At 36.6% G+C, this 20767-nt stretch overlaps 1 protein-coding gene across 3 annotated transcripts in view; it reads right to left on the bottom strand.

Annotated features, from left to right (window-relative positions):
* The window catches only part of ctnnd2a (catenin (cadherin-associated protein), delta 2a), a 474718-nt gene that overhangs the window by 249112 nt on the left and 204839 nt on the right, over positions 1–20767 (bottom strand). For all 3 annotated transcript variants that reach the window (XM_051682873.1, XM_051682874.1, XM_051682875.1), the window contains 2 exons: positions 16179–16752; positions 8377–8568 (listed from right to left, as the gene is read on the bottom strand). In XM_051682873.1, the coding sequence (XP_051538833.1) occupies positions 8377–8568; positions 16179–16752 (766 nt within the window). The remainder of the gene's footprint in view (positions 1–8376; positions 8569–16178; positions 16753–20767) is intronic.

Genomic DNA, 20767 nt, shown 5'->3' with positions numbered 1-20767 from the left:
CACCGCTTTGGTCATTTTTTGTCTTGCACACAATTTATTTAGTCTTTCTACACCAACAACATACAAACAACACAAAAAAAAAAAAAAATACAAAACGCAGCACAACGGTGAAAGCATGTTTACATAGGAAAAACTATAAAAAATAAAATACAAAAAATCTAAAGTCCAATAAAGACGAATGAGAAATAAGTGAGTAAACAATTGTAATATATCACAATTATGAATAGCAATACATTAAACACAAAGAACTACAATATTATTGGGTCGCGACCCAGATATCGGAATAATATTGTATCGCCAGGTCCCTGCTAATTCACACCCCTAGTTTTCATGGTCTGATAACAACAATTTCATTGGTGTTTGTCAAATGGATATATTTCATAGCAATCTAGTGAGTCATTTGACTGATAAGTACTCTATAAGTGCTCAGTGAACGTGGAAGTGCATCCATGTCCAAAGACTGCATTCCTCTCTATGCGCATTTGCTTCAAACTGCACTTCACCATGGCTGAGAGATGGCTGAAATGCACTCTTATTTCTCCACTTCAACCTTAAGTGCTGCTTTAGGTTCTTAAACTGAAGTTTGCTTAGCCACTGAGGTAAAATCAAAGTCCTCTTGTATTACTTTCCTCCTTTCTGAAGCCACCCGATAGCTTTCACTGGGGTATCACAGACTATTATTTTTCATATAAAGCTGATCCACGAAAAGAGAAGAAAATTAATAGACTTGAATAGGTTTAATTCAAAATACCCCCCTTCTGTGTCATATTAGTCATATTTTAAGATGGAATTAAATAAAAATGGGAAAACGTCACTGCTTTGGTGCTCTATCTATCTCTCTTTAAAAGGGGGTGGCCGGTTGTACATGAATGTGAACAGGAAAGCTCCAGCAGCATTTGATAGAGCACTTCCCTCAAGCTTGGGTTAATTCTTCATTCTGTTCCAAAATGAGTCTTTTCAGCACATTCTTAGCCATATATGCTGCTCTGCCTGTCCCTCACACACAAAACCTAATTAACTTTTTGAATTTCAGAGCTGAAAATATATGAGGGCTTCTGCAATGATGCAGGCAGCAGAATGAAAGGCCATGAGGATCTTAATCAGATTCACATTATCTGGAGCTTTGTGCAAGATCATATTTGATTCTCAGACTGACAAACTTGTGATGAATAAGGCACTTAAAAAACTTAATGAGCTCCTACTGTGTATGATAGCAGCTTAAGTTTAAATCATTTTAAACACAATATTAGCACTATTTGGATAAATATAACAAAACCTCTACCATATATATATATATGTTAAAGGCAAATACTTCCATGATGTATACATACATAAATTAAATTAGATTATTTTTCAACATTAATGAAAATTTTTTCTTTTGAATTTGGGGTGAAATGTGACCCAGACATGTTCTTAAGAGGTCACATGAGACCAATAAAATCCTCTATTCTGTAGTGATACTCTCTGAAATCATTGCACACAACTTTTTTTCGGAGACAGCTTTTCTTTCCATAAATGTGAACATTTTGACTCAAATGGGCTTTTATGGCATTTTATTGAGATGAACCACTGTCTTCTGTGCATGCACAAAGAGGTCATGCAAAGCCCTGCACCAAAAAGAAAAAATAGCTGCAGTGTCTCAGTTTTTCCAAAAAGTGCAAAACTACAGAAATTGTTATAAGAGAATAATATCTAGCAATCTATATCTACGTATGTCTCTGTAATCTGCTCATGATGCTACAGGCTCTGAAATGTCTTGATTGCTTGAGTCATTTGCACCCGGGGATCTCAGGCTGGACAGCCTTCCAAACAATGACATCTGCCCCAAAAAATATGGCCATACATCTCTCTCTCTCTCTCTCTCTCTCTCTCTCTCTCTCTCTCTCTCTGCAGAGGAGCCAATGAAGCAAACATTTTCACACAGAAATCACGTTTCATCAATAAGTTTGCACTTAAATGTATTTTTTTTTTTATTATTCATTTACACTTATTCTTATGGTTGATGTGAACATTAACTGACCCGTATCTACATGATTTTATGCACTGCACTGCTGCCACACGATTGGCTGATTAGATATTCACATTGATGTGCCAGATGGTTTCTAAGATTTCTAGGATTCTGCATAAAAATGCAGTCTAGTCATATAGTTTAGGCCTAAGGTGTTTATTGTGTTTCAAATGGTTTTGAGAATGGCATGCTTCGCTTTACTTGAAGATCTCAAGTGAAAGCACAAGGGTACATTTGCAAAGAGTGGCGAATACTATACCACAGGCTCTACGGAAAGCCCTTATATGGAATTGGTTTTGGCATGGTGCTATGCTAAGTACTGTCTGTGGGCATGCACTCCATCATTTAGAAAAAAATCTGGATCCATTGACACTACAACAATGGCAAGAATTTGTGCATATGCACCTGTTGTGAATCTAGGGTAAAGATAATTCTGTTTGTATATAAATACACAGCTTGTACGAAATTATTAGTAAATGCAACCCAAAGTGTTGCACACAGTGAAAGACTTGTTTTAAGGAGAACAGAGCTGCTACATGTTAGCGCCGCATCTTTGCAACCTCTTATGTCGTCATTATCTACTTCGTCTGTGGGTCTAATGAGCCACTTTGTGAAAGGAAGCAACACAGAGCTGCAAGGAAGAGAGCAAAGCAATGCACTCACAGATAGAGAGCTATAAGACTTGAGAAAGATGCAACATCAAACAAAAGCAAGCTAGATCCTAATTAGCGACTTTTTTCATAAACTGCTTCCTACCTTCATGGAATCCATCAGGGAGTCTTACATACTTATATACAAAACTCTAGATTTACTTTGTTCCCAAGGTTCTGTCAGGCATTTTGAGACTTTGTCAGACATCTCAATGTCATTCCGAACGCTATCATAGAGTTGCAGTCACCTCAAGCCACAGCTGAAATCCGCTGACTGGAAAATGCCTGTCTATGATCAGGGTGCAACTGCAGTACTCATGTTCTAAATTATTTGTTTGCCATATGAAATTGCTCATTAAAGCAATGGTTGAAAATAGAGAGACATTGCAGCATATGTGTACCAGTATTGGTAAATAAAGCAGTGTGAGCACTGTTTTGAAATTTCTCATACCAATTTTGTTCTTTTTCTATTGTGAAAAATCAAACTCAATTCTTTCATCTTAACTCTAAACTTTTTCAAACTTTGTTTTGTAGATAATTTATGTCATTAGTTTGTGGTGTATTTTGGATTTTATAAATGTTACCTTTTTATAAGGAATTCCGGTTTAAAGTTTTAAAATCTCCCATTGGCATTCTAAATCTACCTGCCAGTGATGAATTGATTGTAATATTTGCATAGTGAATTGTGACTGGTCTTTAAACATTGGTTTTGCATGGAATACTCATGGAAAGTGAAGTCTCACTTGATCAATCTCACTCTCCTGCTATCAATATTTAATATTACAAGTTTTCAAACTATCATTTGACCAATAAACTTTAACATTATGGTTTTGAAAGCACTGGTATTTCCTTGAGGAATAATTCATTTTTAATAAAAAGTGTTTTAGTGTTTCTGATGTTAAATTCTCTCTACTAAAGTATTACTATAGCACCTGCTTCCCTCCAACTGATATACAAATAAAACTAGACAAAAATAAAAAAAGAGAGTTCTATGAGAGCAGTCTCTGATTTCATCTGGTTTCCACATGCAGTGGAATCCTTACTGTTAACCCATTGTGTAAAACATGTATTGAGACACTTACTAATTTCTTCTGGAGACTCTTATTAAACAGCCTCAAAGCAGATATAATGAAAGAAGTGTTTTGCAAATTGCACCAGAGATGCCATCAGTGTGCATTTAAGAGGTGATTAAACTACATGTGTCATACAGTTTGCATCCATGCAGTAACTTCAAGCAGCCGTTGTGGGACAGAGGATCAAACGTGTTCTGAGAAGCTGCTCTTGCAAACATGCTATACATTGCTCCTAACACATTCCAAGAGGGACCTAATTGTCTTAAATGCACATTTAAAATGGCAAAGAGCAATTTGTGACTGCTTTTACAAGCTATTTCTGAATGATTGTGAATTTTGAGTGACTGGCAGACATGGTCATATAGTGAGCCTTGTTTCCGTTTAATAGAGGTGTCACATTTTACAAGTGACATTTAGCTTTAATCCGTCTAACAAACCACTGTGATGAAAATAATACAGTGGTAATGAGCACCAAAGCCACAATTCGACATCACTGAGATTCATCCAGCCAGAACTTGCAGGGAACTTATACATTATGAATCTGCATTCTTGATAGATGAACTCAGGCAGCAATGCAAATCTCATTTTATAACATCACTTAAATTCAGTTTCTTAACAGTGTAAATATCTTAAGTTTGAGTAATGAAGGAGTCAGTCAGGCACTGGCAACTTTATGTATGTTACTCATTTAGAAGACCTTTAGGTTTAGGCCGAAATGCACTGCAATGGCACAGATTTAATTGCTTGATCTATTGGTTTAATTTGATTGTAAAGGCATTCAAGACTAATACCGGACCAAACTACCCTTGTTGTGTTATGTTTATCTCAACAAGTCAATGCTCTCCATTTTCCTTTAAAAAACACGGTAACATTTTGAGGGTAAGAAAATAAAATGTGTTTGATATGTGAGGGCTCACAGCAGAGAATACAAACGAGAGCGTGAGAGAGAGCACGAGTGTGTAGTTTTCAACAGCCTGCTGATGCTGCCATTCCATTAGGCAGAGGCAACAATTTTGAAAGGCATTAAGATTCCCAAGGTACATTATAAGCTCCACTTCTCAAAGGTCACTGAAAGACTGCAGCAAGCATAGGAAATTACCATTGCAGACCCCAATTAAAACACACCATATAGATTTTATCTGCCCAGTTGAGCAAGATGAGAGTAGACACGATATTTTTTCTTCAGGGGTGCGATGAGGTTTTGTGATGTGTCCCTCCAAACTCCACAGAGCAATTGTTACATATTACATATTGTATATATATAAGTGGCAGCTGCTTTAAGAGTATACAGGAAGCAGTGCTTCCACTACAATTTCAACCAAAAAAATGTACACTACCGGTTTTGAAACACTTGACTAAAATGTTTCTCATGATCTTAAAAATCTTTTGATCTGAAGGCATATGCTAAAATGTTTTAAATTAGTTTTGTAGACAAAAATATAATTGTGCCACCATATTAATTTATTTCATTATAAAACTAAAATTTAATAATAAATAAATAAATAAAAAAACGTTTTTGAAATTGATGACTTGGACCAAATAATAAAGAAAAGCAGCCAGTAAGTGCTCAACATAGATGGGAACTCCTTCAATACTGTTTAAAAAGCATCCCAGGGTGATACCTCAAGAAGTTGGTTGAGAAAATATCAAGAGTACATGTCTGCAAATTCTAGGCAAAGGGTGACTACTTTGAAGATGCTAAAATATAACATAGTTTTGATTTATTTTGGATTTTGTTTAGTCATAAGATAATACCCATAGTTCCATTGATGTTATTCCATAGTTTTGATGACTTTACTATTATTCTAAAATGTAAAAAAAAAAAAAAAAAAAAAAAAAAATTCTAATAAAGAATAAGTGTTTCAAAACTTTTGACCGGTAGTGTATATATAATTATCTATGTACAAATAAGCGTTATTTCTGATTGCATTTGGTGCATTGTGTAAGCATAACATTATAACACTTTTCATTCAGTAAATATCATCTGACTTTGTCAGTGGGCGCACAACCCATAGAGTAATATTGAAACCATGCTTTCATTTATAGTATATGGGTTTTCTTCAACTTTAGGCAATTTAATGTCCCAGGGGTTGATTTTTATTGAAAGTCATAGATTTCTTTTCTTTTGTTATATGAAGGTATTAAAACAGACTTCATCATTTATTTTTGGTACTTTTCAAGTTCCTTTTAAAGTATAAATTGTGTTGTTTTTTACTTGTCCCTGACCTAGACTTTCAATATTAAACTATGAAAATTCATTATAATAATACAAATTAAATACCATCATTTAAAACTATGATAATCTACACAGAGTAAAAAAAAAAAAAAACATAAACCTTTTTCAGTTTTTATTTTGTAAAAAACAAAACAAAAAAAAAAAAAAAATATATATATATATATATATATATATATATATATATATATATATATATATATATATATATATATATATATATATATATATTACAGCTGCCCCACTCATTTCCACCACACCAAACAATTTTAGTTAGTGTACTTGTTGACCAAGTCCAAAATGTATCAGTGAAGAGCATACCGCTACTAAAATATGAGACAAGCAATGTTTTAGGACAAAAAATAAAAAAAATAAGATACATTTCACTTGTGAGCAACACATTTTCATCAAGCGTCATTTCCAATCAAGCTGTAATTTCTCCAAATTATGCAAAAAGTGAAAATATGATTTAATTGTGTGTATTGAGGATACATAAAATGTTAGCTATAAAATTAGTCTTAGCAAGACATAGGAGTCAGATATATCATTTCCATCACTGTCTCTTGCATTACTGTAATTTCCACCATGGAATTCTACACAATAGAAAATCTGAGATGTAGTGGAAATTACTCATGACTTAGCAGACAAATTAAATAAATTAGAGAGTGAAAAACATTTTAACTGGATTTTACTTTCTAGAAATTCACTGGGCTTAAAGTGCCTGAAGTTCAAGAAACACCCATATACATATGATAATGTAGATTCACATTTTCTTTAGGGTTAGGGTAAGTAACCTAACCATTAGGGATGTCATAAATTATTGATATATCGATTACTGATCGGCACATTATTTTATCTCTATATTTTTTAAACATCGATATATTAAAATTTGCCTAATTTAAATTAGAATCCTAATTTGTGTGCTTTCCAATTCACTCAGTTGGCCTCTGTTTAACAGTCTGGTGTAATAGCGTTGGGAGACCACAAGAGGGTGATATAACATTTACTGAAGCCGGTCGTGATCAGGAAGGCACTGGTATCACACACACACACACACACACACACACACACACACACACACACACACAGGATGAGCTGATGTGGTGCAGTCCAAAGTTATGAAGGTTTTTGTACTTCAAGAATGAACAGTGAAGATGAGTTTGCAGGTTAGTGTATGAAACTGGTGTAATTGCGCAAACTGAACAATTAGAAATGGCGACGTTTATTATGCAGTTTCTCTGTATGTAGCCTTGAATAGGTTTCTTTCAAGCTGTCAAACCACAAAACGACATACAACACTTGTAACTGAAAATATATTGTGTAGGCTATATAGATACATATACACAATATATCATCCAGCGATGGCTAGAGGAAATAATCCGTCTTTTGATAATGATTTAGGATGAATTTTATGGAAAACTATGCGAGTTGTGCTCTGTGGCACTTCAGGTGTGCGCTTACCTGTGTAGAAAATAACCGTTTCTAATTTTAGAACGTGCCATGTTGTCTGTCATACACGTCCGGTGTGCCACCCCCTTTAATTTACCCTGCAGCTCACACTTTACCAAAGTTGTGTTGAGAAAAATGTTTGAAAAGACAAAGACTATTGTGCAACATAGACTATTGCATGAAAAAGGCATCTATCCCAAGTCTACTATTTATCCTTTAAAATCTCACTTTCCTTGGCTGAATCTACACTACACATTCTCAAAAATATGAAAAGGACTAAAAAAGGAATCAACCAAATAGGCAAGACTAATCAGATTAGCATGCTATAACTGACCTAAAATCAAGATAAAATGAACAATGCTCTAATTGAAAAAGACTGCTGAGGTGCTTTATTGTGATATGGTTAGACGAGTGAAAACCAAAACACAAACACACACACACACACACACAAACACACACGCAAACACAGATTGTCTGATCTGCTCTTAATCAGATTAATTCTAATGAGGTCACCGCTGAGCTGTGAGCAAGAACTGTGTCCGATTGGGATAAATGCTCTCTAAGGATTTGGCTCTCTTGCAATAATCCTAGAGGTTGCTAATTTAGGGATTAACACACTTCAACACACTTTAACACACACAGATAAACAGAGAAACACACAGGGCCTGTTCCAAAACCTAGTGAGCTGCTTTGCTGCCTACCAAGACAGCAACATCCTAACAGAGATGAATCCTCACAAGTTACCTATTTGGAATGCTCTGCATAGGCAGCAACTCTGCACGACAATTGATTCCAGTTGATTTTGATGTTAGCATATTGCTAAGCTAACAATAAGCCTGTCAGGGACAAAGAGGGGCACCTTTTTGGAATCACTGTGAAGTTGACTATCATTTATAACAGCCTTCACATTGGAAGCGCACCTATAATGCCATAAAATTGTGCCTCTGCAGGGATAAACTTTACCTGTGTTGTTCTGGTAGGTTCCAGTATGGCCCGGAGGGAGCGGTTCTCCCTGACTCTGGCTCAAGCTTCTCATGTGGGCTTTCTGGTAGACTCTATCTTCATATATAGGGTCAATATGATGCTCGGGAGACTGCAGGGGCCTCAGTTCAGGGCCCAGGTGGGTGTGCTGATTGCTGTATGAACCTCGAGATCCTGTGAGAGGTACAAAAGACATAATTCCTGTTAGGGTTTCTAATGTTTTTGATTACTCTGGAAAAAAAAAAAAAATGTCCCTTATGCAAACGATGTCCCTTATGAATGGGCAACAGCAATACAGCAGTGTAATTACATGAACTGGAATCATTATACCAAAATGTAACTATGCTGTTGCTATCAGGAAAGAGCTGCCAATCAAAAAATCTGACAGCACATTAGTCAATAATTCCTTCCATTTCCAATCAAAAGTGCATGCTAGGATCTCCAGAGAGCAGGGATACCATAAACGATGTTTGTAAAATATACACATAGAAGGAAGACAAAAGTAGAGAATTTCTACTCTACATTCACTCACTGACTCCACACTCGATATATCTCTGCTTTGCACCAACCTACAGGGACGCCAAACACTCACACATATAGACACATGATCTTTAGAGTCATTGTACTTTAGATTTGGAAGTTGCTCAGGATCTTGGCAGCTAGTCTCATTGGTTTTTATTGAATGACAGAGATGTATTACTCTTTACAGCAATGCAAACAATCATCAGTCACATTACAGAGCGGAGACACTTCATCAAATGAGCCAGACTCAAAAAAATACATATAGGTATGTTAATCGCAAACCACCGCACTTGCTGATCAGTTTTGGTGCACTGTTGCTTCTAAGGATAACATAATTGTGCAAATGTTCTGAAAATAAGAGGCTGTAGATAGAGTGGGCACTGCATGTAATCATCTTATCAGTGCCGGATAGGCAAACGCCCCTGATCTCTAACCTGATTCTTTTAGCAATAGGAGCAGATCCATTGGGATGCATAGTATTGCATACACAACCAATGAAACCAAAATCTCTCTATCTCTCTCTCTCTCTCTCTCTCTCTCTCTCTCTCTCCTTTCCCACCTTCTGACCAGATATAAAGATCTTTAGCATTGCGATTCAGTGAATGAGACTTTGAATGAGAACATCTTTTGCAGATAACTTGACTGTTAATTGTACAAAAAACAAAACAAATCACAGCCTGATCTCATGAAAAGGATTTTTTGACAAATTTTATTACGTGGTTCATTACACGCAGTTGTGAGGTGAAAAGTCCACTGAGTGGTGCTAAAAGCGAGTTACATTTTCTCCCAAACATATGAGGTTTTTAAGGTTAATGCTCTATCAAGTATTAAATAAACAAAACCTACTTCGCTACCCTAAACCTTAAACCACAACCAAGTCGATAGTGTCATAAAAAGCAAATGTGAGATGAAAAAACAGATGAGGTTTTAAGGTTAATGCTCTATCTAGTTTTGAATCAACAAAACTGACCACACTATAAGCCTTAAACCTAAACCTAACCAACAGTGTAAGTAAAAGCAAATGTGACATGAAAAAGGCAATTGCTGAAACAACCACGTCATTTTGTGGTGCTTCTGTGACACTTTCGGCTCACATGTTGACATGTGTGCTCTTAAGGACTCGTACCCTGGACCTTTGCATCACAAGTGACAACGCTTTATCAGTTGAGCTACCATGCAATCTGATAACACTTGAACAAGCTTGTAAATGTATGGTGATTATGTAATACAAATGTCAAAATGTATCACCTTACAATTCCTGCACTTTAGTAAAAGTGTTTAGTGTCATAAGATAGCATTGTGCGAGGAATAGGATGAAAAGTAAGCATTCATGAACTGATAATCTGCAGTTTTACAAGCGATTTGTGTGAAAGGGAATAACAATCTTTGTTGTAGCGCCTCTATTGTTCATTTCACCAGGAAAGTGCTGTGAAAACAAACCCAAATGAAGATCATTTAAAGACATTACATGATTATGGAAGATGAGTAAAGCATTGAATATACAGTTGAAGTCAGAAGTTTATATGCACTTAGGTTGAAGTCATTAAAACTCATTTTTAACCACTTATTGGCTGCTTTTCTTTATTATTTGGCCCTAAGTCATTTAGGACATCTACTTTGTGCCTGACACAAGTAATCTTTCCAAGAATTGTTTACAGACAGTTTGTTTCACATTTAATTAACTATATCACAATTCCAGTGGGTCTGAAGTACATACACTACGTTAACTGTGCCTTTAAGAAGCTTAGAAAATTCCAGAAAATGATGTCAAGCCTTTAGGCAATTAGCCAATTAGCTAATTGGAGTCAATTGTAGGTGTTCCTGTGGATGTATTTTAAGGCCTACATTCAAACTCAGTGCCTTTTTGCTTGACATTATGGGAAAATCAAAAGAAATCTGCCAAGACCTCGGAAAAAAAATTGTGGACCTCAACAAATCTGGTTAATCCTTGGAAGCAATTTCCAAACACCTGAAGGTACCACGTTCATCAGTACAAACAATAGTACACAAGTATAAACACCATGGGACCACACAGCCATCATACTTCTCAGGAAGGACACGCATTCTGTCTTCTAGATATGAACGTAGTTTGGTGCAAAAAGTGGAAATCAATCCCAGAGCAACAGCAAAGGACCTTGTGAAGATGCTGGAGGAAACAGGTAGACAAGTATCTATATCCACAGTAAAACGAGCCCTATATCGACATAACCTGAAAGGTTGCTCAGCAAGGAAGAAGCCACTGCTCCAAAACCACCATAAAAAAGCCAGACTACAGTTTGCAAGAGCACATGGGGACAAAGATCTTACTTTTTGGAGAAATGTCCTCTGGTCTGATGAAACAAAAATTTAACTGTTTGGCCATAATGACCATTGTTATGTTTGTAGGAAAAAGAGTGAGGCTTGCAAGCCGAAGAACACCCTCCCAACCGTGAAGCATGGGGGTGGCAGCATCATGTTGTGAGGATGTGTTGCTGAAGGAGGGACTTGGGGGCAGAACTGAAAAAGCATTTGCGAGCAAGGAGGCCTACAAACCTGACTCAGTTACACCAGTTCTGTCTGGAGGAATGGGCCAAAATTCCAGCAACTTATTGTGAGAAGATTGTGGAAGGCTACCCAAAACGTTTCACCAAAGATAAACCATTTAAAGGCAATGCTACCAAATACTTACAAAGTGTATGTAAACTGCTGACCCACTGGGAATGTGATGAAAGAAATAAAAGCTGAAATAAATAATTCTCTCTACTATTATTCTGACATTTCACATTCTTAAAATAAAGTAGTTATCCTAACTGACCTAAGACAGGGAATGTTTTCTATGATTAAATGTCAGGAATTGTGAAAAACTGAGTATAAATGTATTTGGCTAAGGTGTATGTAAACTTCTGACTTCAACTGTACATTACAAAAAGTGGCTTTAAAGTTAACATTGTATATTGTTTGTACTGTAGACAAAGTGTGGTTTCACAGGTCAGGGGGCATGATTAATTAACTGTACTAAATGTACATGTTAAATTGACAGTCCTATAGATAACACAAACACTTGATGGAAGTGTTGGGTAGGCAAAATATAGATACTGAAAGACACTGAGAGACATGGAGACAGAGACAGGCTGAGAGACAGACAGAGGGCTAACTGGGGAAGACTGACAGACAACATGGAGGACAAGAAGAGACATGTAAGAAACACAGAAAAACAGAGAAATAGAGAAAGGGTGATAGATAGAAGACAGCCTGTCTGAGGTGTTGCCAATAGGTCCAAGTGTTTACAAGATTCTGTGTTAGCAGGAAAGCAGTGCAGCTCACTGCAGGAGACTTGCAGCATTCACTGCCAATTTAGTAGTTAAACTGTTTGTCCAGGTGGACAATTTGAACTGAAAGGTCAGCAGCTCCTGCACAGTCACCTATACAAAGCCATGCCTGCTAGCTTGTAAGGAGTCACACATAATATCCGTTCGATCTTCCCTTACACTCCCTCCCCTCCTAATGATGAAACACCACACCTAAAAGAGAAATCCACAATACTTTGATAAAGCCTGCTGAATAATTAAGTTTAGCCACACAGTAAAATTGTAGTAAGCAGAATAGCATCTCAGAATGCACAACATGTTGAAACTTGATGCAGATGGGCTACAACAGCAGAAGACCACATCGGACACTTTATTAGGAACATAGTGTTTCTAATAAAGTGCTCAATGAGTCTATATAACCTGCATATTTACTGCCATGAGTCTGTTTTCCTAAGAGACTCTTTCAAGTTCAACAATTTGATTCTCTGCCAGGACATCCGCCTCGTTCTATGCTCATGTGAAGTGAGGAGCTCTTCCAGGAGTAACTTTAACCATATTGTCTCAAGTCATACAGAAAAATACTGTCTTTCCTGGAAAAAAAAAAAATCATGTTTCTGTAATGCTAATTCAAGGATTCCATCACTTCAATGCACTTTCTGTTTTTTTTTTTTTTTTTAGAAGTAACACATGGGACCTATACCATGAAGCTCGTTTAGATGTCTAGCCAGGTCATTTTTAGTTTAGTTTGCATCAACGCTGGGTTTTAGGTACCATGAAGGTGGCTCTGATTTTCATTGCCATAGTAACTTACGCTACAAGGCTAACCTGCTCCAACGGTTTTGTCCTGGGTTACAGATCTCTAACAGATGATGAACCAATCAGCTGTGACAACTCTGACACAATGAAGTCACTTCCCTGTATCTCTTAAAGCGCACGTTACAGAAAAAATAAAATAAAAAAATCTTAGAAATCCACAAAATCAACTCATGATAAATTATTTAAATATAGATTTTCGGCAGATGGAGTCTTTTATTTATTTAAATACACTATATTTGTTTTTCATTTGCCTATTATAACCATAAAATAAAAAACATCTATAAACATAATATATTAGTTTATATATTATAATCTAAAAAGCAGCTAGTAAAATGGATTATAATACCTGCCCATAATGATTGATTTTACAATATTAAAAGCTTAATCACTTCATAAGAAAGCTACAGTATAGAAAGGGATGTCCTACCCCTTTGTTTCATGGACTATAGATGAACATTATTTCATGTGAAGGTCAATACAAGCGGTACACAAAATATCTCTTAAAAAAAGTACAAATAGCCTACATCTTATTATTGCATACTATTTATTGAATACACTATTCAAAATGCTCACTTTTTAATATTCAATAGTAACCTAAATTAATTTGCAATAGTGTTAAATTATATTAAGCTTTAAATTGATATGAATAAAAAAGTATTTTATATTTTAAAATAAAGTTTTTAAGCTTTTAAAATTAATACTGTAGGCCTGTGTGTTCTTTTTGTGGACCTATATGAATTCATTTCCAGAAGTCCTCTTGAGCTCTCTCATCAACCGTGGTGTTTCTTCTTGCTGTCTTTAAATGTCTTTAATTCCTTCTGCAGTGTAAATCATATGCTTTAATTGTTCATGATTTCATGGCGATCTCTTGTGCAGCGTAAACATGTTTTCATTTTTCATATTTTTATAACAATCTCTTGCTGTGCTGTGTAAATGTATTTAAATTATTATTATTATTTTTTTTTATAATGATCGGCCTTCAGAGGAGAGGTAAATCCCACTGACTCTTGTGAGAAGTGAATCTCTCTCTTTCCATGTTTCACACGATTGGCTGTTTGTTGCAAACATAACTCACTGATGTGAACATGCACATGAACTAATCCTAAATTCAGGATTAAAGCCTGAGTCGACAGAGAAAGTTGATGAGCAAAAACTAAGCTAACTAAAAACATTGATTCTTGTCTTTAGAATACCGCTACAGTGTTGTTGGGTAAAATATCAAGACACTCTAAAATGTCAGATCCCCCCCCACTTTGAGTGTACAGGTACTGGTGGAGGTATATGGCCAAGGGATGCTGGACTTGTCAGACAGACAAGCGGGAGAGCTACTAATGGTTCAGAATGGGCTGAGCGACAGTTTGGCACTGGCCTGCTGTTTCCCACTGTGTGCCTGTTTCTGTCAGTAGGTCTCATGAAGGGCTGACAATGTGGCGGGTAAAATAGGGCTGTAATCAACAACACCCTACACAAGTCCAGAATCAGCCAGTTGAGCAGGTGATTTAGGTAAGAGGTCTCTGCTCTAAATGCAGCTGTGCTCTGCTTTGTGGCTTATTGCATAAAGGGTCTCTATACATCGGTTGGTTAAAGATATAGTTCACCTAAAAATTAAAATTCTCTCCTCATTTACTCACCCTTATGCTGTTCCAATCCCATAAGACTTTCTTTCTTCTGTGGAATGCAAAGGGAGATGTTAGCCAGAATGACAGCTTCATTCTCAAGTTACTTTCATTGCATCTTTTTTTTCCCTATACAGTAAAGGTGAAAGGTGAGTGAAGCTGTTATTTTGCCTATCATCTTCCATTTGTGTTCCACGGAAAAAAGATGGTCATACAGGTCTGAAACAACATGAGGGTGACTAAATGATGACAAAATGGGTCAACTATCCCTTTAAGATGTGCATCATCTCTTTGTGTTAATGTTGTTTCGGTACAAAATTACTTAAATGACCTTAGCAGTGCATTGTGGAATGTAATCAATTAATACACACAGATTGTTGTGTACAGACTTAACACTGTGGTAAATGAGAATCGAAAACTAACAAGCTAAAGATATTAATGAAGCTATTAAACCAAAAACATTCAAGTGTTTAAATGCATTTCCCTTTAAAAGCATCAGCAGGTGTCTTTATAAAAGCCTGTCTTTTCTGACCTAAGATTGACATTAAATTATTTTCTGAATAGAGATAGAGAAGAATTACTATGAAAATATTTAACACTAATTACAATAATGGCCGCATATAGTATATCACTCAATTTAATTGTAATAGCACCTCTTTGATGTGCAACTGTGGATAGAAAACGAGCTTTCATATCAAAGTGCTAAATTTCTTCAAAGAAATGTCTCTAGTCTCTAGACTTAAGGGTTTAAATGTAAGGATCAGTAAGGAAAGAGTAAGGAAAACATGCAAGAAATGAAAGCAGTTCCCTTGGTGCCTCCTACGTGAAAAATAATATGAGCATCAGATTTTTCTGTCTGCCAGAAAAGTTGTGTTTATTTACTGTACTTGGTTCCCATGGGAATTTACTTAATTCAAAGAGAAGCCACTGATGTTTGTACTTTTATGTTTTTCGTTAGGTTGCTCTCAATGTCAGAGGCAATAAAGCTTTGAATTTAAAACAATTGAGTGTGTTTAAGTGGTAGACATGGGTAAATCAGTAAATACAAGCATATATATTTACACAAGCAAAGGTTACATAACCGCTCATCCATGAACAGAATGAAAAACAGCCCTCTTCAAACTCTGAAGTTCTTCAACTTCAAAGGAATTCAATTTAGGGTGTTTCACACGGTTTTCCACAAAAACGATCACTGTCGTTAAAAAGTATCTTGTGATCATGCACTCCATCTCTCATCTGCATGTCGATGTACTTGGTGTTTTTAGTCTACTTTACCCTTGAATTTGCTGCTGTTTTGAATGCAATCTATCTATGAGGCTTACATAAAAAAAAAATTAAAAAAAACATATATATATATATATATATATATTTCTTGACATTCCCAGACTACAGCACCTAATGGAATTGTCCTGTATTCTTGGCTACCTGAAAACATTCTATGCTTTAAGAAAGCCCCCACAGAACCATTGACACAAGGTTTGTTATTGCTATGACCAAAACTCCCAGTTGCCCAGCCAAAGGCAGGTCAGAAGTTGTTACTCACCAGCAAGACTTCCTGGTCTCTGTAGAGTGGCAGTGGCATATAGATCATGGGATATCTTGTACTGCTCAGACGAGTGCACCAGCCTTTTGTTGGGTGATAGAGTGGCGTAAGTGGACACTCCTGCAGACTGCAGCTGCTGGTAGATAGGTGACGCGTTATTGGGCTGAGATGCTAGCCGTAGAGGGGAGCCAGAAGTATGGGCACTGGGTGATCCTCCGATGCCTACCACATTGATGGGTGAGCTACTGCTGTAGGATTTCGCAAGTCTCCCGGGTGAAGGTTTGGGGGAGGCTGAAGAGGAAGAAGAGGGGAGGCGCTGGGTGGTGGCGTAGCCGGGCGTGTCAGAAGTTGAGCCCAGGCGCTGCAGTTTAGTCGGGGAGCCGCTGGTTGTCGTGGGCTGCATTGAGTTCAGGGGTGAGCTGACGCGCTGGGCAGGCAAAGTAGAGCTGGAATAGTACAGGCCCGGCCTGGATATTGCAGAGGGCTGCTGGGAATCGGAAAGCAGGGCACTGCCATGGCTCTGGGTCTGCGTGAAATCACCCGCCGCAAGCTGGTTTGCACGGTTAGATGTCACCTGTAAGGAGAGTAAAATGATTGTTGAAGACTGGATGAAATCAATGAGGATTTTGTGGATTTAGTCCAATTGTGTATGCGTTAAGTGTCATCTACAGTATATGCTAGTATACTCCTAAATGTTGAAAAAAAATCACTTTTAGCAGATCCAAACAGAATTTCTAAAATAATGTTTTCAAACTCCCCCCATCTGCCTTTGGTTTAAAAAAATAAAATAATAACCTACGAACACTGTGCTTACAGTTTCTATTTGCATAATAAGCTGGGATAAGGGACAGTATTTTAACATTGAAAAATGAAACAGTTCACGTTTAAATTTAAACAAAACATCCTTCAAATATACAACAGTAAGGTGATCTACTTGATATTCAGATGGTATTTTTTCAGAAAATATATGAGGAAAAGAAATACGTAAAGACATAAATTCTCCTTGCCAGAGAGCTTTAAAAATGAAAATAACCTCCCTTGGAATTAACAGATGCAAGCATCCCCTGAATGAAAAAAAAAAAAAAAAAAAGCCTGTAAACTGGAGTTACTGCACATACATACACAACCATATATTGCAATTTCTCATGGTATCATCACCCCTTATGTCAATGGATGTTACATCTCCCGTAACTCAGAAGGGCAGGCGTGCACAGAGACACCCAGGCAAATTAATGCTGGCATGGTGCCGGCAGTTTAGCAAGGCACTTTGGCGTGTGAATAAACATTTCTTCCTTTAGATTTCTCATAATCTCCATGACAATTCTGGGTGATTACAATGAAACATTGGTTCCACTGTTACTCATTTACAGAAACCATGCAACCTGATTAATTTTCAGAATAAATTAGGTTATTTTAAAACTGGCAGTAAGTGTAATTTCGAGCAAAAAATAAATAAAAAAAATATTGCATAAAAAAATGCTTTATTTTTCATTATGGCATTATTTTTTTAATAATGGTTAATTGTTTTTAATAATGGTATGGGGTATGCTGAATAAATATGAAGCAAAGGTCTTGAATATGGAGAGTGATTGCACAGGATAGGGTCTTGATCAGCTTACTGGTCGTTCAAGGTAAAACAAAGCCCTTCTTGGTTCTTTAAAGTCAACATGAAATGCTTTTTGCAAGCTATTTTACATTTTAAAATACAATTATCATATGCAACATATTTCTGAGTGAACAGCATATTCAATTAGGGATGTCGTGAATATACTGTTTCACTATTAACCATGATTTAAAATGTCACGTTATTTAACCTAAAGAATTTAGAATCTATGAAATGACATTTTTTATTTACACAAGACAAAAATATTATATATAATATATAAATATATAATTGTAACAGTTAAAGGACGGGCAAGGAGGAGGCGGGAACTGGCTGAACAGTCAACATAAAGGTATAAATGAACTTAAAACAACATAAAATATGAACAGACACACATGCAGCGCGTCTCTCTCTCTCGAACCGGCGTCTCCGGCTGCCCCTGATTTCGCTCTCCCACTGATCAGCTGATTCAGTGCCGGCCGTGCTCCATCAAGGCCCAGCCACGCCCTCCTCCTCATTACAATAATGTAAAAGAGTTTTTTGGTGTAAGCCCAAATGTGAACATCTCTTGTGCTTGTGCCTGGCTGTTAGTGTCACTGTTTCTATTTTTGTACAGACAGTGTCCGCGTAGCGCATTGGCCAGGTATCACGGACTAAACTTGAACTTTCAATTCCTGTGAAACTGTGGCTACACACAAACTCCAAAATGTAAGAGAGTACTTTGATCCACCAGACTCATATCCACCAAAAAAGCAACTTAAATCGATGGTTTGGAAGCATTTAAATAACTAAGGATTACTGAAGACGACAGATGTAAAACATGCAGACAGACGTCATATAAAGTTACACATCCAACAAATGGGACAAGATGTTCCAATAGCCGTTCAACAACAAACTGGTGAGTTTAATATTTTTTAGTTGTGGTGCTGCTAAATTCAAGGATGAATTGAGAGATGTAACTTTTTGGAATGTTTAAACGTACTGACACTGCACTGTGCATTTGCGTGTAGTTACTATCAGCGTGATAAACTTCGAGAAGTTGTGTTGCAAATCATCCTCGTTATTTAATTCGACATTTTTATTTGTATAGCGCTTTTCACAACACACATAATTTCAAAGCAGCTTTACAGAAAATTAAAGCTGTAATTTAAAGCATTGCTTGTTTTCAAATACACCGCATTCAGCAATACATTTTAATTTTGAATTTGAATGACTTTAAATTGCCTGCTGTAAGCAATCTTTCTGTTATGCATAGGCTTATTTGTCCACAGGTTTATTTGTGAGGTGTTGTGAAAAGCATTTTTATGGAGTCTGTTTCTGATTCTTTATGGTGGGTTGTCGGACAGAAAACGGACTGCTTTAATAAACTGTTGCAGCAGTAAAAACTGTTGGATGCCATGAACTACATGTTGCGCACCCACAATAATCTTACAGTTATGCACTTTTGAAGTGACTCCAAGCATTCTGGTCACATTAAGCGCGTCATATTGCACCCAGTATGTGGATAAGCAGTGTTGTTGGAGCATCTCTTATTATATAACTACTATTAAATCTTTTTGTATTTATCGGTTTTCCTTTTTTAGGGTTGAGCTTAGCATCCATATATACTTAAGAAACGTCTACTAACATGTTTAATTGGGATTTGAAATGACTTTTTTTTGCCTCTATGCTGTTATATAATAAGAACAATTGCAAATAATCGTAAATCCGTTAAACAACGATTTTTCGAAGACGGTAATCTAGCCATCAAAAACACACACTGTGGCTTCCCTTTATTTAACAAAGAAAAAATAAAATGCAGTCTCTTTATTTTGTCAATCTAAAATTGATTGTATCATGAAAACTGTTCTTTTATAATAATAATTTTAATAATTTTATTTATTATCACACATTATACATTTGCACATATACAGTGAAATTCTTTTTTTTTTTCACATATCCCAGCTAAGCTGGGGTCAGAGTGCAGGGTCAGCCATGTTACGGCGCCCCTGGAGCAGATAGGGTCAAGGGCCTTGCTCAAGGGCCCAACAGTGGCGTCTTGGCAGTGCTGGGGCTGGAACCCCTGACCTTCTGATCAGTAACCCAGAGCCTTAACCGCTGAGCCACCACTGCCCAATGGCTTAATGACTGGTGGTTGGAGGGGAGGGGCTGGAAAATAAGAGGACTTAATGACATCAGCTGAAATGAAAAACTTTTTCAAAGGTGGGGCAATTTACCTTATTTTCTTCATAAAAATTACTAAAACAATTGTTTTTTTTTGGGGGGGGGGTGGAAGAACATACACCGATTAATTGAACACAATAGGAAGAGCAACATGTTTTAAGGATCAATTTTGATTTTACAATGACTTTAAAGCACAAGCACAAAATTGGCTTTCTAAAGAACTACAGAATAATACATTCTGAAATGTGAAGATTTTTTCCTATGCCATCAGGCTGTAAAAGTCGTTTTGGTTCTAATTTTAAGCTTTTTTTTTTTTTCAAGTGTGTGCTGATTTCCTGCCGAGAAGACTTTAATGGATGATATGGAAGAGATGGAAGACCACAAAAAACTCACGATAGGATTGTGGAGATTTAAAAAAGGCGTTTAATAACTTGATATCGTGTTATACCGAGGTGTGATGCAATTATACGTTCATTCCCCTGCCAAAATCATTCTCTCGCTAATGCTCTCTCTCTCTCTCTCTCTCTCTCTCTGTCTGTCTTTCACTCTAAAACTGCATACCAGTGCAGAGAGAAGAGGAACACCTACTTGAATAGATTGTTACAGGTTCCTGATGTAGATGAATTATTTAGGGAACAAGAGGTTTGTAGTGTTATAAATATCTACATAAAAGCACCTAACTGATGCGTTTTGTTAGATAAACCTATTCTGAAGCAGACAAGCCCTCTTCAGATTACCCTCCTCCTTTAGATGACAGTCTAAAATATTCACACCAAAAAAATGTAGAGGGGAGAGATGCATTATTTGTTTCAATATGAAGAAA

The sequence above is a fragment of the Myxocyprinus asiaticus genome, chromosome 41, assembly GCF_019703515.2.
Source record: "Myxocyprinus asiaticus isolate MX2 ecotype Aquarium Trade chromosome 41, UBuf_Myxa_2, whole genome shotgun sequence".
Taxonomy (NCBI): Eukaryota; Metazoa; Chordata; class Actinopteri; order Cypriniformes; family Catostomidae; genus Myxocyprinus; species Myxocyprinus asiaticus.
This window is presented reverse-complemented; position numbering and strand designations above follow the sequence as displayed.